Raw genomic sequence first — 17,209 nt, 5'->3', positions numbered from 1 at the left:
AGACCTTGTTTGTCTTTTCTTTTTCTTTTTTATGATATTGAATCACGACCTCATTTCGCAATTGCAGCTGTGGATTTGAAGCAGATGGTGCCAACAAAGATCAGAGGCCTAATGTGTTTCATGTGTCAGGATGACCACGAGTCTTCTTAGTGCAACCACAGCATTTGTGAAAGTCCACATGATTCCGAATAGCAAGTGGTTTCACTAAATTTAGATGCTTTTCAACACATTGTTTGACAGTTTCTCTTGTACACATGCTTGTATTACAGCAAACGTGTGGTTAAGGTCAGAATGAGACCACAGCCTAAACATTCTACATTAAATCCAGATCATTCTGGGCCAAGAAACCTACATAGACTATACATTTGCGGTGAGAGAGACAAGTGATTTATAGATTCGCCTTCAAACTACATTTCCCACCATACAACTGGGCTGCCGCGCAAGCGCAGACAGGTTTATTTAGTATACAGACAACCGGAAGCTACACTCCGAAATTGACCGAACGGGATAGTTCTTGGTAAAGTTTTTTTTGTGTTTTGCGTGTTCAATGACAGTACAGCGTCTACAAAATAGACTCCATTACATATAGCCATCTGAATATATCACGTTGGTTTTATCTGGACGAAATAACGGCTTTAATGGTGACGGTTAGGCTAATCAACTAGCTTAGCATGTTGGCAGCTAGCGGAACTACCGTTAGCATATGGGCCCCTCCATTCTGAGGAGAGCTGCTACTTTCTCACTATTTTGTTTACGTAAACGTGCTTTAATTCATTACTGGAGAAACTAGGAGTATTTTAATATCACGTTGTTATGTGACTAGTTGTGTGTGTTTGATTAGCATTTCTCTGTAGAACAAGACAGAGCAAGAAAATAGTATAATCTGCCCTCAGCGAAGGAAGATTAAGACAGACAGGCTGTATTTATAGTTGTATTTATAGACAGTGTTAGTGTACGTATTGCTGTTGTGTTCAATAATTAACACACTTGTCTTCGTGGTAGTGCAGCATATTTTCTTGGATGCACCATACTAAACACTTGACGTACATTTAAGTTGTTTCTAGTACCAACATGTAACAGGAGATCTTCAGTCTGCTGTCAGTGTTATACATCTGTTTCAGTGATTCTTTGGGCACATTGAAGGTCCTAAACACACAGCACCCGTGTCGTTATTACGTAATTAGTCTACTTCCTAACACTCGTACTACCTGTCGGCTGAGAAGTTCCATTTTGTCCTTTTAATCTAAAATAAACTGTGCAGACAGCCGTACTGCTGTTTCAAATAACTGTTTGAACAAATATAACTGTGTTTCTGATAAAGCACCGTTTCTAAACAGGATGAAGTGGACGTGGAGTTTTGATTTAGCTGACTGTGGATGTCAGAATTGGCTAGATTAGAAGTAGGACACGCAAGATGTGATTGTCCATGTAGCAGAGCCCCATCTGGTGGGTGGACATTACTGTTACAGTTGTTCTGTTTGTACAGTCATTGAGTTGTTAAGAAAAGAAGAAAAAGGGAAGAGCTACATCTTGTTTTATTGTGATTCTAAATGTATGAGTACAACATGCTTTAGTTTGGTTTACAGATTAATAGATCAGTTACAGATTTTGAATATTAGTCTAAATGGAAAAATACTTATTTTACATACGCTATCACAGCTTGTCTGAATAATTCATATTTATGTTCTGCTCTTGGCCTAACATGGTTTCTAACTTTGTGTTGAAAATGTCCTTTTTGGCAGAATTTCATTTTTTTGGGGCACATACTGCTGAGACAATGAATGGATTTTCTGCTATTGCTGTTGATGTACTTTTGTTTTGCTATAATGTGCTCTTAAATCGTTATAAGCTACTTCTGTTATGATAAGCAGGTTGTTTTTTTAAACCTTTATTAATTTGATAAACTCATTTTGATTGAGATCTACTTTGCAAGGATGTCCATCTGAGCACAGCAGGAAACATCTATAAGAGATACACTGTACTGTAAAGCAGCTTTTTTAAGTGCAGTTCATATACATTTACTATTTTACATTACATTACATTATTACAGTCATTTAGCAGACGCTTTTATCCAAAGCTACTTACAATAAGTGCATTCAACATTGGCAATCAAAAGAACTACTAGTCACCAGAAGTCATAAGTACATTTCCTTTTCCAAACAAGCATCTAAGAGCATGAAGCAGAGCATAACTCAGAGCCAAAGTACAGTGCAGAAACAAGAAAAACAGTTAGTGCTATAAGTAATACAAATACAATAAGTGCAACAAGCTAGTATGAATACAATAAGTGCTAAGTGGAAGGCTCAGGGTAGCACTTCCTGAAGAGGTGGGTTTTCAGCCTGCGCCAAAAGATGGGCAGTGACTCCACTGTCCTGACGTCAGTGGGAAGTTCATTCCACCACTGTGGGGCCAGGACAGAAAACAGTCGTGACCGGATCGATCGGCCGCCAGGACCTCTGAGCGACGGGGCAACCAATCGCCCCGAGGCTTTCAAAAATAAATATGCAAAAAATACAATTAACATCCATGAAAAACTGACAGCCCTGGCCATCATCTGTCACAAATCTAAGGAGCGGATAACAAGCAGCAGGAATGCTTAAAGAATCTGTCTGCAGACTTTACAAAATGTCAGATTCCCTGTGAAGTTGAATGCAGGGTTGTACTCTTTTCATTTTGTGTTTCTTTACCCTGCAGGTGTGAAGGAGGGGTGATGTGTCAGTCAGAGGTGTGATAAGGCCGGAGCTGAGTCATGACCGAGTGCTTCCTGCCCCCCAGCAGCAGCCCTGCAGAGCAGCGTCGGGCTGAACACCCAGGGGGCGTGGCCCGCACCCCCAGCTCTGAGGAGATCAGTCCCACCAAGTTCCCCGGATTGTACCGCACCGGCGAGCCATCGCCGCCTCATGATGGCCATCACCACGAGACACCTGATGCCTACGTCTCAGACGACGACAAAGAGCACGGCAAGAAGAAGAACAAGTTCAAGAAGAAGGAGAAAAGGAGTAAGAAACTACCCTGTAGTGATTGTTTGACCTTAGAAATAGTTTGAAAGAGCTCAGGGTCATGTTTATGAGTACATCAAAACAATGTTCATAATAATGAGAATACTTTAGGGTGACTTTCAATGAAGATTTGTGTTATAGGCAATGTTGAAAACGGCAACAATTTACTGGTAAATCCCATAGAAATATATATTATATATATATTTGTATTCTTGGCACAGTGCTCGCCACTAAATTCAAGTCACGTACCTTCAGCTGTAGAGCACTTGAGGACTGAATACCATCGTAATGATGCTGAAGATCACCCCAGCATTAGATGTAGACTTGAGAGAGAGCCTCCCACTTTTCCATCCTGTTGGCTGGTGCCTCCTGTAGCAGTGAGAAATGTTCCTTTTACTGAGAATGCTTTTCACTGAGTGGTTTTCTGGCTCGTTGTCCTCTTTGTGTCAGGATTTTTCCATGTCTGTATTTCGCCCTCACACCAGGGTAGGAAGAGAGGAAGAGATGGACAGTTCAGAGCACACCCAGATAGCCCAGTGAAGGTGTGTCCCAGGCAGCGGTGTGATACAAAGCGCTTGTTCTTCGGAAAACCCAGCATAGAGATAATTAGAGGAGACAAAGAGGCCCCTAATTGTCTTTGGCACTGTGGTGTAGCTGTTTGCTCCGAGGAGAAATACTTAAACTGAGCCTGTTGTAGAGAGGAGAGGCGTAAGGTGCTGTGGTAGCGATGCTAAATCTGTGACTGACCTCTTTTCTAAGTCCCCATTCTCCCCCTCCTTTGCTATCTTCTCTCTCTCTCACATCTCTCTTCCTGTTTCTATTTCACTGCTATCACGGTTCTGTCGTAGGAGGAGGATAAGAAAACAGGGCTGTTTCTCCCCTCAGTTCTAACCCTATTTGTTTTCCTCCTACTCTTTCTTTACTTTCACAGCGGAAGGTTACGCTGCCTTCCAGGAGGACAGTTCAGCAGACGAAGCAGAGAGCCCGTCCAAGATGAAGCGCTCCAAGGGAATCCATGTGTTCAAGAAGCCCAGCTTCTCCAAGAAGAAGGAGAAGGACTTCAAGGTGAAGGAGAAGGGCCCCAAGGAGGACAAGGCCAAGGATAAAAAATCCAAGGACCTGACGGCTGCAGACGTGGTGAAACAATGGAAGGAGAAGAAGAAGAAGAAGAAACCCGCGACTGAGGCCGAGCCGGTCCCGGTGGAGATCCCCACCTTCAGGCCCATCTTTGGAGCACCTCTGACTGAAGCTGTCAAGAGGACAGCTCTATACGACGGTATCCAGCTGCCGGCTGTCTTCAGAGAATGCGTGGACTACATTGAAAGTTATGGCATGAAGTGTGAAGGCATCTACCGGGTCTCAGGTACAGAAACTTTGAGCTGTTTTCCATCATCTTGAGGAAAAGATAGAACTAGTATGTGAATGTAGCTCAATATTTTGAAGGCTGATTGATACTCGCGTCAACTTCTTTCCCTCTCAGGTATGAAGTCCAAAGTGGATGAATTGAAAGCGGCCTATGACCGCGAGGAGTGCCCCTGCCTGGAGGAGTACGACCCCCACACGGTGGCCAGCCTCCTGAAGCAGTACCTACGCGAGCTGCCCGAGAACGTGTTGGGCCGAGATCTGGCCCAGCGCTTCGAGGACGCCTGCGGTCGGCAGGTGGAGGCCGAGAAGATGGCCGAGTTCCAGAGGCTGCTGGCCGAGGTGTCGCCGGAGAGCCGGCTTCTTCTCTCCTGGCTCGTCACGCACATGGACCACGTCATCACCAGGGAGGCGGACACCAAGATGAATATTCAGAATATCTCCATCGTCCTCAACCCGACCATACAGGTCAGAGAGGAATGTTTAAATGTTGCAGAGAGCAGTAATTCAGCAGGCAAACAATGTCTTGAGCTCAGGCTCAAGTGTACCTCAAAGATAAGAAACCTCCCCTCAACAACACACCAACCACGTTTTTACTGGGTCAGTCAGTTTTGTGTAAAACTCTGGCCTAGTTTAGTGAATCTAATTTACTCCCATAGGCTTTGACTGTTCCACTTATTCTGAACCAACAGCAGCAGGAGCCGCAACCGCTTTAAATTAACACTCAAGAGTCAGTTTAATTAGGCAAAGAAAATATGTTTGCTTTGTGGAGAAGGTGGCACAGAGACAATTGGGTTTCATAGTACAGTCTAAGACACATTATAAGAGACGATAAGACAGTTTGTGCAGACCTCTGAAGCTGTTTTGCTTTGTGTTCACTGGTTGGTTTGTTTACCTTGCGTTCAGATTGGGAACCGTGTTCTTTACATGTTCTTCACACACGTGAGGGAGCTGTTTGGAGACGTAGTCCTGAAGCCGGTGGTGCGGCCTCTCCGCTGGTCCAACATGGCCACCATGCCGGCGCTGCCGGAGACCCAAGAGAGCGTCAAGGAGGAGATCCGACGACAGGTGGGTTCAGTCCTGCTGAAGCCAATTCTTTATTAAATATAGAAATATCTTGCAGAGAGATAAATGTCCGTGTGGTTGATACGAAACTGGAGTCCGAGACAAAGTAGGAAACAGTCCAGCGCATAACTGTCCGTAAAACCGCAACTTGACGTTTTTACACTGTGGTGTTTGTATGGCTTAAACAAACCAGGACCAGATATAATAACATATTCATTAATAAGGTTTAGAGGTGCTGGTAGGTGGGTTTTTAGCTCTGGACATAGCCTGACTAGCTGTTTCCAGTGTTTGTACTAAGCTAAGCTAACTGTCTCATAGCTGGAGTACATATTTAACAGACAGATATGAGAGGGTCCTCAAATTGTATTCCTTTAAATAACAATATGTTTATAATAGTTTAGGTCATTCATCAAACAAAAAAGGCAAGAATGGCAGATTTTTTTTTAATGGAACATTTTTGTGTTAAAGTATTGTCAGACTAAACAAGCTATTTGAAGATATCACTTTGAGCTCTGATAACTTATGAGACCATTTTATCGACAAAATCAGTAGATAATGAAAGTAATCAATAGTTGCCGCCCTAATTCTTTTCTTGCTTAAGGACTTTAACTAAGACACTGGAAATTACTTAATTGGGTATTATAGATTTTTAAGTTCTCTCAAATATTTACATATCTTTTTTTACGATAAATTGATGATTATCATTCAAAATTGTACTTTGTCAACGTACAATTTTTACAACTGTAGTTAATATTTGTTTGACTGTTGCCCTCATTTGAATTAGTTTAAGTTTGAGTGTTGACTGAATTTAGACATGTCGTAAAACTGTGGTTGTGTTTTAGGAGTTCCTGCTGAACTGCCTGCACAGGGACCTGCAGGCCGGGGTGAAGGACTTATCTAAAGAGGAGCGTCTCTGGGAGGTTCAGAGGATCTTGACTGCTCTAAAACGCAAACTGAGGGAGGCCAAACGCCAGGTAAGCAAGCAATCAAACCAAGGTATTGCAAGCTGTTCAACTACAGCACTAATGTACATTTTTAGAGCTTGTACCGAATTTCAAGCAGGCCGATGCACATAAACATGGTGGTTATGATGAACATATAATACAATCGAGTAAAACTATACCACAAACTACGGCCTCAAAAATGACCATATGTGCTTTAATTTCTTCACTTTCCCTCCTTTGGCCTTTCAGGAGTGTGAGAGTAAGATAGCCCAGGAGATTGCAAGCCTCTCAAAGGAAGATGTTTCAAAAGAGGAAATGACCGAGAATGAAGAGGAAGTCATCAACCTCCTCTTAGCGCAGGTGAGTCCATCAAACACACACAAATACAAGTTAATAAAGAAGGTGTTTGGACCGACAAAAAGCCACAAGATATGTGTCTGAAAAGCCTAAACTTGTGTTAAAATCCTCCATGATGGAATAATCTTGTGTCTCAATAATCAGGAGAATGAGATCCTGACAGAGCAGGAGGAGCTGATCTCTCTGGAGCAGGTGCTCCGGAGACAGATTGCCACCGAGAAGGAAGAAATCGAGAGACTGCGAGCGGAGATCGCAGACATCCAGAGGTGAGATAAGACTGACACCATTTCAGGTGCTAAACATGTTGTAATATGATGCATCACCTGTCAGTACATGCGCTAAAGGTCTCAACTGTATCCCAACGTTGTGTTCCTCAGTCGTCAGCAGGGTCGCAGTGAGACGGAGGAATATTCATCAGACAGTGAAAGTGAGAGTGAAGATGAGGAAGAGCTGCAGATGATTTTGGAAGACCTGCAGAAGCAAAACGAGGAACTGGAGGTGAGAAAAATGTTCAGCACATACTGGCTGTTCTAGTCCGGTATTTACTCGGACGGGGAAGGAAAGTAAAAGTTGAGTAAGGTGTGTTGACTTCTGACAAAGTAAAGTCTGAAAGAAATTGCAATACTTAGTCTGAGGTTTCAGGTGTGGTTTTCTTTCTGAGGATGTTTTTTTTTTTTTTTGTTGGTTTCTCAAATGACGTCTGTTTTTTATTGCCACGTAGAACAAAAACACCCATCTGAACCAGGCCATTCACGAGGAGCAGGAAGCCATCTTGGAGCTCCGTGTCCAGCTCCGCCTCCTGCAGAGCCACAAACTGCAGCAGGAGCTGACCGTCCCGCCACCACCCCCGCCGGCGGCCGAACAGGCCCCGCCTGTGCAGCCGAGCCCGGAGCCCCGCACCGAGGAGCAAACCAAAGCCGCAGATTCCGCCGCTTCGTCCAATGGCAAGGCCGCTAAGGATCCTTCGAAGCCCTCACCGAACAAAGACAGGAGGGACACCAACATGTGAGATGCAACACAAACAATAGAAATAGAGTAGCTGCTGTAGCGGACAACTGGCTACCGCTGTGAGAGACGAGGGCGATCGTATTATCACATCCACAGTGCCAAGCCTGTATGAAGGAAGGAGAAATGAAGGGATTCATAAAGCAAGGAAGGGGAAGGAATAGAGTACAAGTCAGGCACCTTCCCAGTATATGACAAAGTTTTATTTTTTGCTGGTAAGGTTTAAAACAGATGAACATAGACCATAAATAATCTCAGTCCCTGTATCTCACTATGTCCCTCACCCAGATGCTAATTGGACGCGTTAGGATAGAGACCACTGTGCCATAACCAGAGATGTTTCCCCAGAGAACCACTAATACAAAAGCTTACGATTGGTCTATCTATATATTATATATTTAAGTAGTATTCTGAAGAATACGGATGACTATTCAAGAAATACGTTGATTTTTAAGTTACAGCTTTTTTTAGTAATATATAAATATATGTATAAATATATTGTAGGTGCTTTTTCTTTTCTTTGAACAGCAGATGCACATAAACACAGTGGCGTCGTACCGCGCTAACTGACCAGTAGATGAAAACACGAACGGCAAAAACCAACACGCATCACAGGTATATTCATCACTGGAACATGCAGACAGACAGCTGGAGGCTGCTACTGTCACTCTTTGCTCTGTAGTGCAATCGTCTTCTCTTTTTCTCTCTCTGCCTCTCTTGCACAAACACGGAAAATGTGGGAAATTATATTTCTCCAGTTTTTATGATGGATTTACATCTAGGGATGATTACTGTCGCCAAAATATGTGTGCAGAGACACGCAGGAGGCCTATTTAGTTTTGTTGTGTATTTGATCGTGTGTGTGTTTTTTTTTTTTTTAAGGGTTAGGTTCTTGATATGTGGAGTTATTGTTCATGGCATCAGTTGGAAGTGAGTAAAAGAAATAAAAAAAACCCTCAAGATTAAAAGTCAATCATTCCATTTCACAACTGATCCATGACAAAGTACTGTCATTGTTCAGTGATATTTAAAGCAAAGGCATGGCCTGCACTTACTTACTGATTGTCTATATCATTGTAAAATTGCAAATATACTGTATTCTCAGCTTTTATGTTTTGTCATGTTCCTTTTTTATTATTATTATTATTAATGACCTGTATGTAGTGCGCTGGTGGGACTGCCCCTGCTTTGGTCGCGGGATAATCAAAGCAATCTCACCTGGACTCATGATTCAACATGTTAATAATCCTGTGACTTAAACGGATAAACGCTAGATTGGGCTCAGAAGCTTCTCATGAGGTTATTTTCATATTGTTCCAAGCTTTTGTAGCTTATTGTTGCAGTCGGAATAATGCTGTGAAGAATAAAGTGTCAATCCATATGATTTATCTGCATCTTTGTCTCTTTCTCTGACACAGGGTACCTTTTTTACTCAACTATGTCAGTGTAGTCCAGATGTAGTGCTTCCTATTTCCCGTTACAATTTCTCTGAATAGTTTCCCTTCTCCCCACTTACTGAGTTGTAGATAAATCATTTGCATCCAGTTTGAGGAAATGAAGCATTTCACTGTTGACTTTATAGTTAGAATCAAGGCCTGGGTGTAAAAGAAAGAGTTCACCCAGCCGACCCATTGCTTTAACTGGTTTCCGACTTGGAAAGTAACAGCGTCAAGTAGCTAAAAACAGACAAAAAGAGCGGAAACAAGGAAAAATGGTTTCAAAATAAAAGCGGAACTTTAATTTTCTGACTGTTTTGGGATGACCTTAGTTGTGTGTTTTCTACATTATTAAACTACTGGAAAATAACGTATCAATTCAAATCTAGTTCCAAAGCTTCCTGACTGAAATAGTCAGTGTCTCTGTTCATGAATATTGATGTTGATATTTAATTTTGATGTTTGACTTTGACATTCACTCTACAGAATTATGTTTACGCAGAGTAATGTGTGATTTGAAGTCTCCAGTGTACATACACTATTAAACGACTTACATCCCCATAAAGGGAGAAAGAGAAGATGTAATTTTAAAATGTATTAATTAGGTGATATTATAAGCCAAATCACACAGATTATTAATGAAAGAAGACTTTTATTTGACATGTCTTGCAACTTGTCTGGAGCGTACAGTTTATGGTCTGGAGTTAAACCACAATATGGAGTATATTTATCTACTAAGGTCTTATTTTGTAAGCCACCGCCGGACGTTCTGCAAGTCACTTATATAGCTTGACATTAGCTTGGTAGACGGTCAGTCTGTCTGTCTCAGGGGCTGGGTTTCTCTTTTACTCAAGAAGAGGGAAAAAATGTATTTAAGTATGACGAGACAAAGACACCGAGTGAACACTTTAAAATAATGATTTAAGAACTTCTCGAAATTGACCATGGCCATAAGGGAGCTCAAAGTGTGCCTCTTAGGGGTAAGTGACAGATGTTTTTGTTGATCAACTTTGAGGGGAAATTCCTTGTCTGAGTGTAACGTAACTGACGTTAACAACACATTAACAGACGTCAGCTTCTCCAACTGACACGGTAACGGTCGGTCACCTTTTTAAAAAAAACAAAACTTAACCGTGTTGTTGCTCGTCAGAAAATGTCAACATGTTAATAGTTAACGTTAATTAACTATAAACCAATAGCTGATCCACCGGTGGGTGCAGCAATCATTTATGCACTTCCTGTCTCATCGTGTACCGTTACGTCTGATCGACTTATGGAAGTTTTCTGTGTTTGTCTTTTTTTTTTTTTTTTATAACGGCTCAGTTTATCACGCATTACGTCATAGTCATACCAAGCGCGAGGAGCAAGCCGTTAGCTAGGTTTCCTGCTGATGTTAGCAAAACCGAGCACTCCCTCTTTAGAGACGTTGGTGGCAGGAACGTTCAGAGGCGTTTGGACTGCAAAGTGGTAGTTTATCAATGAAGTGCTGGAGAACTGGGGGAGACTTGTAAGAGCTACACAGAAACGTTCAACAGGCACGCGCAGTCCGCCACAGGAAGTGACCCGCTCACCAGGCATTTAATAGCCAACCTAAGAGTTAACCACAGACATTTCTTTCCTATCTTTGGTTTCCCCCCTTTGCTTATGTATAGCAGAAGTTCATACTTTAACCATATAAAGAAGAATACGAGCTGTCCATGTGTCTGGAGTAACAAAAAGACACGAAGAACAAATGACATGCAGCCAAAAGTTTCCATATTCATTTACTTTACTGTTAGGTAAACAGGGAGATTTGTTGTGTTGCACATAAAAAAAAAAAAAATCACATTTTCTATAAAAACAGAGCTAGTTCTAGATTTTGTGGACTAACTGGAAGCTATCTGATGGGCATGTGATCAGACAGTTGCCTAATCAATAGGATCCAGTAGTGACCAGTGACTCTATGCACATGTGTGTGTGAGCAGCGCTGTGACTGATGTGTGACCTTCTGTTTTCAGGACACTGGAGTTGGGAAATCCAGCATTGTTTGCCGATTCGTTCAGGATCATTTTGACCACAACATAAGTCCCACAATAGGGTAAGAGCACAGCAGCACAAATCACAAAAAGACAATCAATCAAACGTGAGAGTGCTATCTTTGATACACATTTTTGTGTACTTCCAAATTAGGTCAGGGTTTGACAATAAATATAATTTAAAGGATACGTTTATATTTTATATTAAAGTCACATCTTCTATAATAATGGTTAAGTCAGATGACATGTTGATACTAGAATAACTGATCATAGGAATCAGAAAACAATCCCAATTACCAAGAACCGTTTTGAAGCTGAAGAGTTTAATTTACAGAGGTGACAATATATAATAAAAAATAAGGAAACAAATAGAATATGCCTCAGCCCTTGAAAAACTAAAGATTTATGCATATTTTTTTAAGGTGGTTCAGGTCACTGTAAGAAAACGTGGTACAAATTCAAAATACAAATGTTCGTTTGTTTGATCGTTGCTTCGTCTGCCTCTGATCTAACATTGCATTAGTGCTTTCAGGCTAAATGGGTTCAGTGTCGACCATCTTTATTCTCTGTTATTTGTTTCCTGCTGATGTGCACTGATTTGCTTCCTGTGCCTTTAGAACATGCTTAGAGTCATTGTTGTGAAATGCTCTTTATCACCCACAGAGCATCGTTCCTGACCAAAACAGTGCCATCTGGGAATGAACTACACAAATTTCTGATCTGGGATACAGCCGGGCAGGAAAGGGTGAGTGCACCCACAGCATAAATCCCTAATTTTCTTATTATTAGACACATGACATAACTTTAAAAAAAAAAGTACATTTTCCATTACATTTTGCATCAGGAAGCTAGCAGTGACATCATTTCACTGTCAGTAATCCTCATGACATAAAGTTATTATTAGGTAAGAATTGGGATGATTCACATAAGGTTCATGAGACTGTGGTGTCATCACGGTGATATAGTTTATGACTGTTATCATGACCACTGGCTGCATGAAATACAAAGACAATAATGTGACCACTGGTGGTGCTTAAGAGCCATGTTTTTTGATGAGTGGGCTCCTTCATGGTTAGTATTGCACATACTGTCACGAGCACGGGGGTGACGTGCTGCACATTAGTGCTGACTACTGTCGGTGGTAATGTAGTTGGTGGCGATGATGTGCTGTTAAGTACAAGGCGATGGAAACAATGTAGGTTTTGAAACATTAAAATAAAGAATTTGATGTTTCTTGGGGGAGGAAATGCATTCAACATGTTCGTTCAGGTCTTAACAATACACATGTTGGACTTCTGTGGAAAACAGTTGTCTTATCAGAACATTCTTCATAACACTGGAGTAACCTTCATAGTGAGTTAAGACGAGTTGAAACTTGTAAGGAAGCAACTTTTTTCCATCTGCCACCATCACATCATGTTAGCCTGTTATGAGTTAATACAATATTTTCAATGTTACGGATTTAAGGTTGTGTTCAGTTTAAACTAGGGATGTCCCGATCAAGTTTTTTTATGCCTCCGATCCTGATCCGAGTAATTTAGTATTGAGTATCTGCTGATACTGAGTCCTGAATACTTTTCCTCAATAATACAGCTGCACAGTGTACAAGTACATTAAAGTTATTAAAATCAATACACTGCTTGACAATTAATTCGCTCTACGTTGCATTAAGAAAAAAATGGCTGCATCCAAACTGTTCTTAAATGCTTTTTTGCTTCTTTTTTTTTTTGCAAAGTAAAGTATAAAATAACAAACCCTCTCTCTAGTCTTCTGTGTCCGTCAGTGTTTGCTTTGGTGCAGTCTTTTGCTGAATTAAAACCATATTCCGTTGAGTGTTTGTCTTCATCATCTGTGCATCCTTTGATTAATAAATCTACTCTTATTGGCTTTTTGCTCGCGGTGCTTTTTGTTGTGCGTGTTGAGTGTGGCTGTTGTCTCCTCTGCGCCGCTGAATGTCTGTGCCGTCCCCAGTGACACATCATGCTTTATAGATGACAGCCATAAGCAAGAGACTCTCACACTGAGCCGAAATGAAACGACTGCACTTTAATTAGTTAAATACTAATACACTAGTGTGACAGCTGACGTAAAGCAAAGGATCGGCCCCTGATCGAGACGTCCCTAGTTTAAATCTTCATAAAGCACACATACAGATATCTCTGTGTAACTATTGATTGATCATACTCACCAGTAATATGTTGTCTTTTTTTTTTAGTTTCACTCATTAGCTCCTATGTACTACAGAGGATCGGCTGCTGCTGTTATCGTCTATGACATTACTAAACTGGTAAGAATAACAGGACACTTATCATCTTGTGATCAAAGGAGTGACGGTAAATGTAAACTTGGGTTGAGAGGTCGCATCGCAAGACCAGTGGACGAGATCCCTGTGACAAAATGGAATAACTAACAATCTGTTCTGCCCTCCTAAAAGCAATGTCCTTCACCATTAAAAGCCCCATTGGAGCTGCTCCCTAGTGTATTAAATGGGTGTAACAGAAGAAGTGCTTTGAACTATTAGCCTGATGTAAAATTTGATCACTTTTCCATCACTCTGGGACTCCACACTCCTTGACCTACCAATGTCATTCTTTCCTGGTCTGTTCATGGAAACTTGTCTGAAAAACACCTTCTAATACAATGAATATGTGGCACAAGTTGAAGGAAACAGGCACGTTCTCATGAAGAACCCATCCCACAGTTGACCGTGATGTGCTCTTCTTGTTCAGGACTCTTTCCAGACACTGAAGAAGTGGGTGAAGGAGCTGAAAGAACATGGTCCAGAGGACATTGTTGTCGCCATAGCAGGGAACAAGAATGATTTAGGAGACATCAGGTGAGCAAAGGGTTCTTTTCTTAGACTGTCATAGCCGGAAAGAAGCACAAGCACAACTAATAAAGTAATCTCCTTGTGATACCTGTCATGTAGCTCATATCAAGTCCACTGTGCTAAGAAAAGCACGTCTCAATAGTTGTCTTTGTGGCTGTAAGAAGACTGGAACAGGGCAGCTTGTAGAAACCAGAAAGCTTTACAAGCAAAATCATTTGGTCTCTCAACTGTCACCGGGTACAATTTGTTGAACTGTTGTTTGTTTGACTATAGCAGCTAAAGAAACGCCTCCAAAACATTGGTGAAGGTGGCCGACATTTTTAAATCTTGTCCCTTCTGGCCGCCGCAAATTCTCCGTCTATGAGTTAAGGTCTCTGTGGAAGGGGACTCCATGCTGAGAGGGGAAACTGTAACGTTTGTTTGAAGAATCTTAATGATTCACCGTTTTTGTATAGTTTGAAATGCGTCATCTCCTCCAGCACTTTTCAGTGCAAGTTAGTTAAGGATGTAATGGATGAAAGTCACTTCTTAAGTGTGAACCTGCTCCATGCTTACTTTAGTTAACTTCTCTCTTACAGGGAAGTTCCCATGAAGGAAGCGAAGGAATTTGCTGAATCAATTGCAGCTATTTTCATCGAAACTAGTGCAAGAAATGCCGTCAATGTTGAGGAGCTCTTCCAGAAAATCAGTAGGTACCATGTCTCTACTGTATGTTGTGTCTATGTCATGTGAGTCTGTATATATATACGCACTGTATTTATTTGACAAGCCTTTCAATAATGCCAGTAGCTGTTATTTATATGTTGTTTAATTGTGTGCTATATTATCCCATATGGGATGGATTATTTGTAATGGTATGACACAAAAAAAACATTAATTCTTTCAAATATAAACTAAATATTATTTTTAGCAATGTGTTTTAATTTCTTCAATTTGTAAGTTGTAGGCCTAAATATATTTCCCCCATAATAAAAAACACCATTATATTTGTTCATGACGACAACAATAGCAGATTTCTAACAATTACTTCTTTTTTTAGAAATATATTTGTTTCCTCTGAACAAACGTTTACAGTATGTGCTGTACTAAGAAAAGTGTTTTAAATATGTCGTGTTTTGTTTTGAGGCTTCTAGTAGTGGTTCATTCAACATGTCAAATACATCGCAGTAGTAACAATACAACACTTTATACGATTTTAAATAGTAGATCTGCCATGGTAACTCTGTGAATGACCCTGTGCTGTGTGTTTAGGTAAACAGATCCCACCCCTGGAAAATCTCGAGGAGGAGAGCAACGAGTCCTTCAAGCTCACCCGGCAGCCTGCTCCGACCTCCAGGAGATGCTGCTAGTACCAACAGTGGCTGATGAGATCGCTCCCCTTAGCACCAGAGACCCCAGCACAGCACATAGTCCACAATGCACACAGTGTCTTACTGCTGGAAAAGACAAGACAGTGGACAGACAGTGGTCAGCCGCAAGATGAAACAACAGTACAATATATTGGCACATTTATTTCGGTTGATTGAAGCCGTTTCAACTCTGATGAGGTCTGGAATCAGGAGGCCTTCAGTTTGTCCCCCTCAGGTGGTGTTTTACCTGAATTACATAAAGATTTCTGTCCGTACGGTATAGTACCCAGCTCAATAATAAACCCACATTAATAACAAGTGATCTAGCTGATGTGCTTTTTAGCACCGTTTGGCTAGGTTTGCCTTGTGCACTGTGGCTCTTAAATGGCCCTCATTAAATGAAGGGTTTCATACAGTTTGAATTTTCTTTTTTTTATCAAGGCTATACTTTTTTTTTTTCTCATGGAGCTTTTGTTTAAATGTATGTATTGAATTAGAATATTCTAACTTGTGTTTGTCGAGATCAAACATCAGACAAGTATTCAGTTCTGTGGCTCAAATGCGGCGGCTTTACATTCCACTTGGTCGTACTTACAGTAAATCACCCCCTGTTGGAACACTGTGACCAATACCAGACTTACATGGTGATTTGTTACAGTTCTTTTCTACATGCTGAAATGTGTTGACTTCACTACAGGGAGGGACCTTGTGCAACATGTATTTCTTTATCTGAAAGGAGTTACATTTATACTGTTAAGAGGAGAAAAGACCTGCATGTATTTTATTCAGAACATGTCGAATGCTGTTAAAGTTCCAAAAGGGTTTTCTATTTACTAACCAAGCTCTAAAAAAAAACGTATGGAACTAAAGACCTAAACCAATATATTCTAGCTGGCAAAGAAGTAGAAAAAGGGCAATATGGAAAATACTCTTTAGCCCAGTTGTTTATTCTAAGATGATGTATATTGTTTGCTGCAGTGCCCTTTAGTGTGGCCACTTGAGACATTAACAGCACCTTTGCATACATTTAACAGTATTCTTTAACAGCATTTTTTAAATGGACATGAAAGTTGACCTAGATACAACATGGTTTCCTATTTAACAGTATTTATGGTTTTTACCATAGCTTACAAAAACATGTTACCAACATGTATGACGGGATAATGGAGTTCAACTCTGTTGTTCTCTTTAATGGGAAGTCACACCAAACTCCTTTCAGAAACCAGCCCTTTGCTTCCACTAAAAACGAATGCAGTGAAAATAGAAAGTTGAAACTGACATCCGACGTTCATTTAGGAGCTGCTTTGTGGTCCAGATGTACAGTATATGACATTTACCAACAGTTTCATTGAATCACACCGCTTTTTCAATGCATTTTGTCATGATATGACCTCCATACGAGAGATAATTACACATTGAGCAGATATATTTTATTAGAGGTTACATGTGACATTGTGATGAGATTTTTTAAGTGATATATTTGTTGCCACACAAGTGCCTTTTTTGTGTTTTTCTAAACAAATGTTTGACACGGCTTAAAAGTGCAGACTGCTAGAGTAATGCATGAATTACTTGACTAAATCAGCACAGACTAATTGTATGCAAAACAGTCAATTATCTGCAGCCATCTTTTTACTGTGTGCCTAAACCATGCTCCCCTGTATCCTCTGTAGACCAGATTAACTTTTGTATTTTAATCAGTGTAATAAAGTAATGACTATTCTATTTTTCGGTTGTGTTTTTGCTACTTTCACCCACTGTATGTGTTTTGAAATGTCAAAGACACCAGGACACTCTTAGAGGATTATTGTATAGCCTCACTGATTTTATGTTTGGTTAGTGGAGAC

At 40.8% G+C, this 17,209-nt stretch overlaps 2 protein-coding genes across 2 annotated transcripts; both read left to right on the top strand.

Annotated features, from left to right (window-relative positions):
* Positions 1-457: 457 nt before the first annotated feature.
* Positions 458-9,116, top strand: ralbp1 (ralA binding protein 1). Its single transcript, XM_068738192.1, has 10 exons — positions 458-517; positions 2,695-2,999; positions 3,931-4,362; positions 4,480-4,829; positions 5,268-5,429; positions 6,269-6,400; positions 6,620-6,730; positions 6,872-6,993; positions 7,105-7,225; positions 7,449-9,116. The coding sequence occupies exons 2-10, from the start codon at positions 2,750-2,752 to the stop codon at positions 7,734-7,736; spliced, it is 1,968 nt and encodes a 655-aa protein (XP_068594293.1). The 5' UTR covers positions 458-517; positions 2,695-2,749; the 3' UTR covers positions 7,737-9,116.
* Positions 9,117-9,975: 859 nt separating this feature from the next.
* rab31 (RAB31, member RAS oncogene family) lies at positions 9,976-17,087 on the top strand. The gene is made up of 7 exons (XM_068701615.1): positions 9,976-10,148; positions 11,166-11,245; positions 11,847-11,928; positions 13,399-13,470; positions 13,913-14,019; positions 14,592-14,701; positions 15,265-17,087. Exons 1-7 carry the CDS (start codon positions 10,113-10,115, stop codon positions 15,360-15,362), a joined length of 585 nt encoding a protein of 194 aa, XP_068557716.1. The 5' UTR covers positions 9,976-10,112; the 3' UTR covers positions 15,363-17,087.
* Positions 17,088-17,209: the final 122 nt, after the last annotated feature.

Source organism: Cebidichthys violaceus, unplaced genomic scaffold (genome assembly GCF_023349555.1).
Source record: "Cebidichthys violaceus isolate CVI_PGR_0920_01 unplaced genomic scaffold, fCebVio1.0.p SCAF_8, whole genome shotgun sequence".
Lineage (NCBI taxonomy): Eukaryota > Metazoa > Chordata > Actinopteri > Perciformes > Stichaeidae > Cebidichthys > Cebidichthys violaceus.
The sequence above is the reverse complement of the archived record's forward strand: the minus strand, read 5'-3'. Positions and strand labels throughout refer to the sequence as shown.

What these genes read in the sequence shown, in the direction of transcription:
- ralbp1 (XM_068738192.1), top strand. Translation starts at nt 2,750, where the DNA reads ATGACCGAGTGCTTCCTGCCCCCCAGCAGCAGCCCTGCAGAGCAGCGT. An exon ending in AGGAGGAGATCCGACGACAG is followed by an intron (nt 5,430 to 6,268) that starts GTGGGTTCAGTC and finishes GTTGTGTTTTAG; the next exon opens with GAGTTCCTGCTGAACTGCCT. An exon ending in TGAGGGAGGCCAAACGCCAG is followed by an intron (nt 6,401 to 6,619) that starts GTAAGCAAGCAA and finishes TTGGCCTTTCAG; the next exon opens with GAGTGTGAGAGTAAGATAGC.
- rab31 (XM_068701615.1), top strand. Translation starts at nt 10,113, where the DNA reads ATGGCCATAAGGGAGCTCAAAGTGTGCCTCTTAGGG. An exon ending in TCTATGACATTACTAAACTG is followed by an intron (nt 13,471 to 13,912) that starts GTAAGAATAACA and finishes CTTCTTGTTCAG; the next exon opens with GACTCTTTCCAGACACTGAA. An exon ending in GGAGCTCTTCCAGAAAATCA is followed by an intron (nt 14,702 to 15,264) that starts GTAGGTACCATG and finishes CTGTGTGTTTAG; the next exon opens with GTAAACAGATCCCACCCCTG.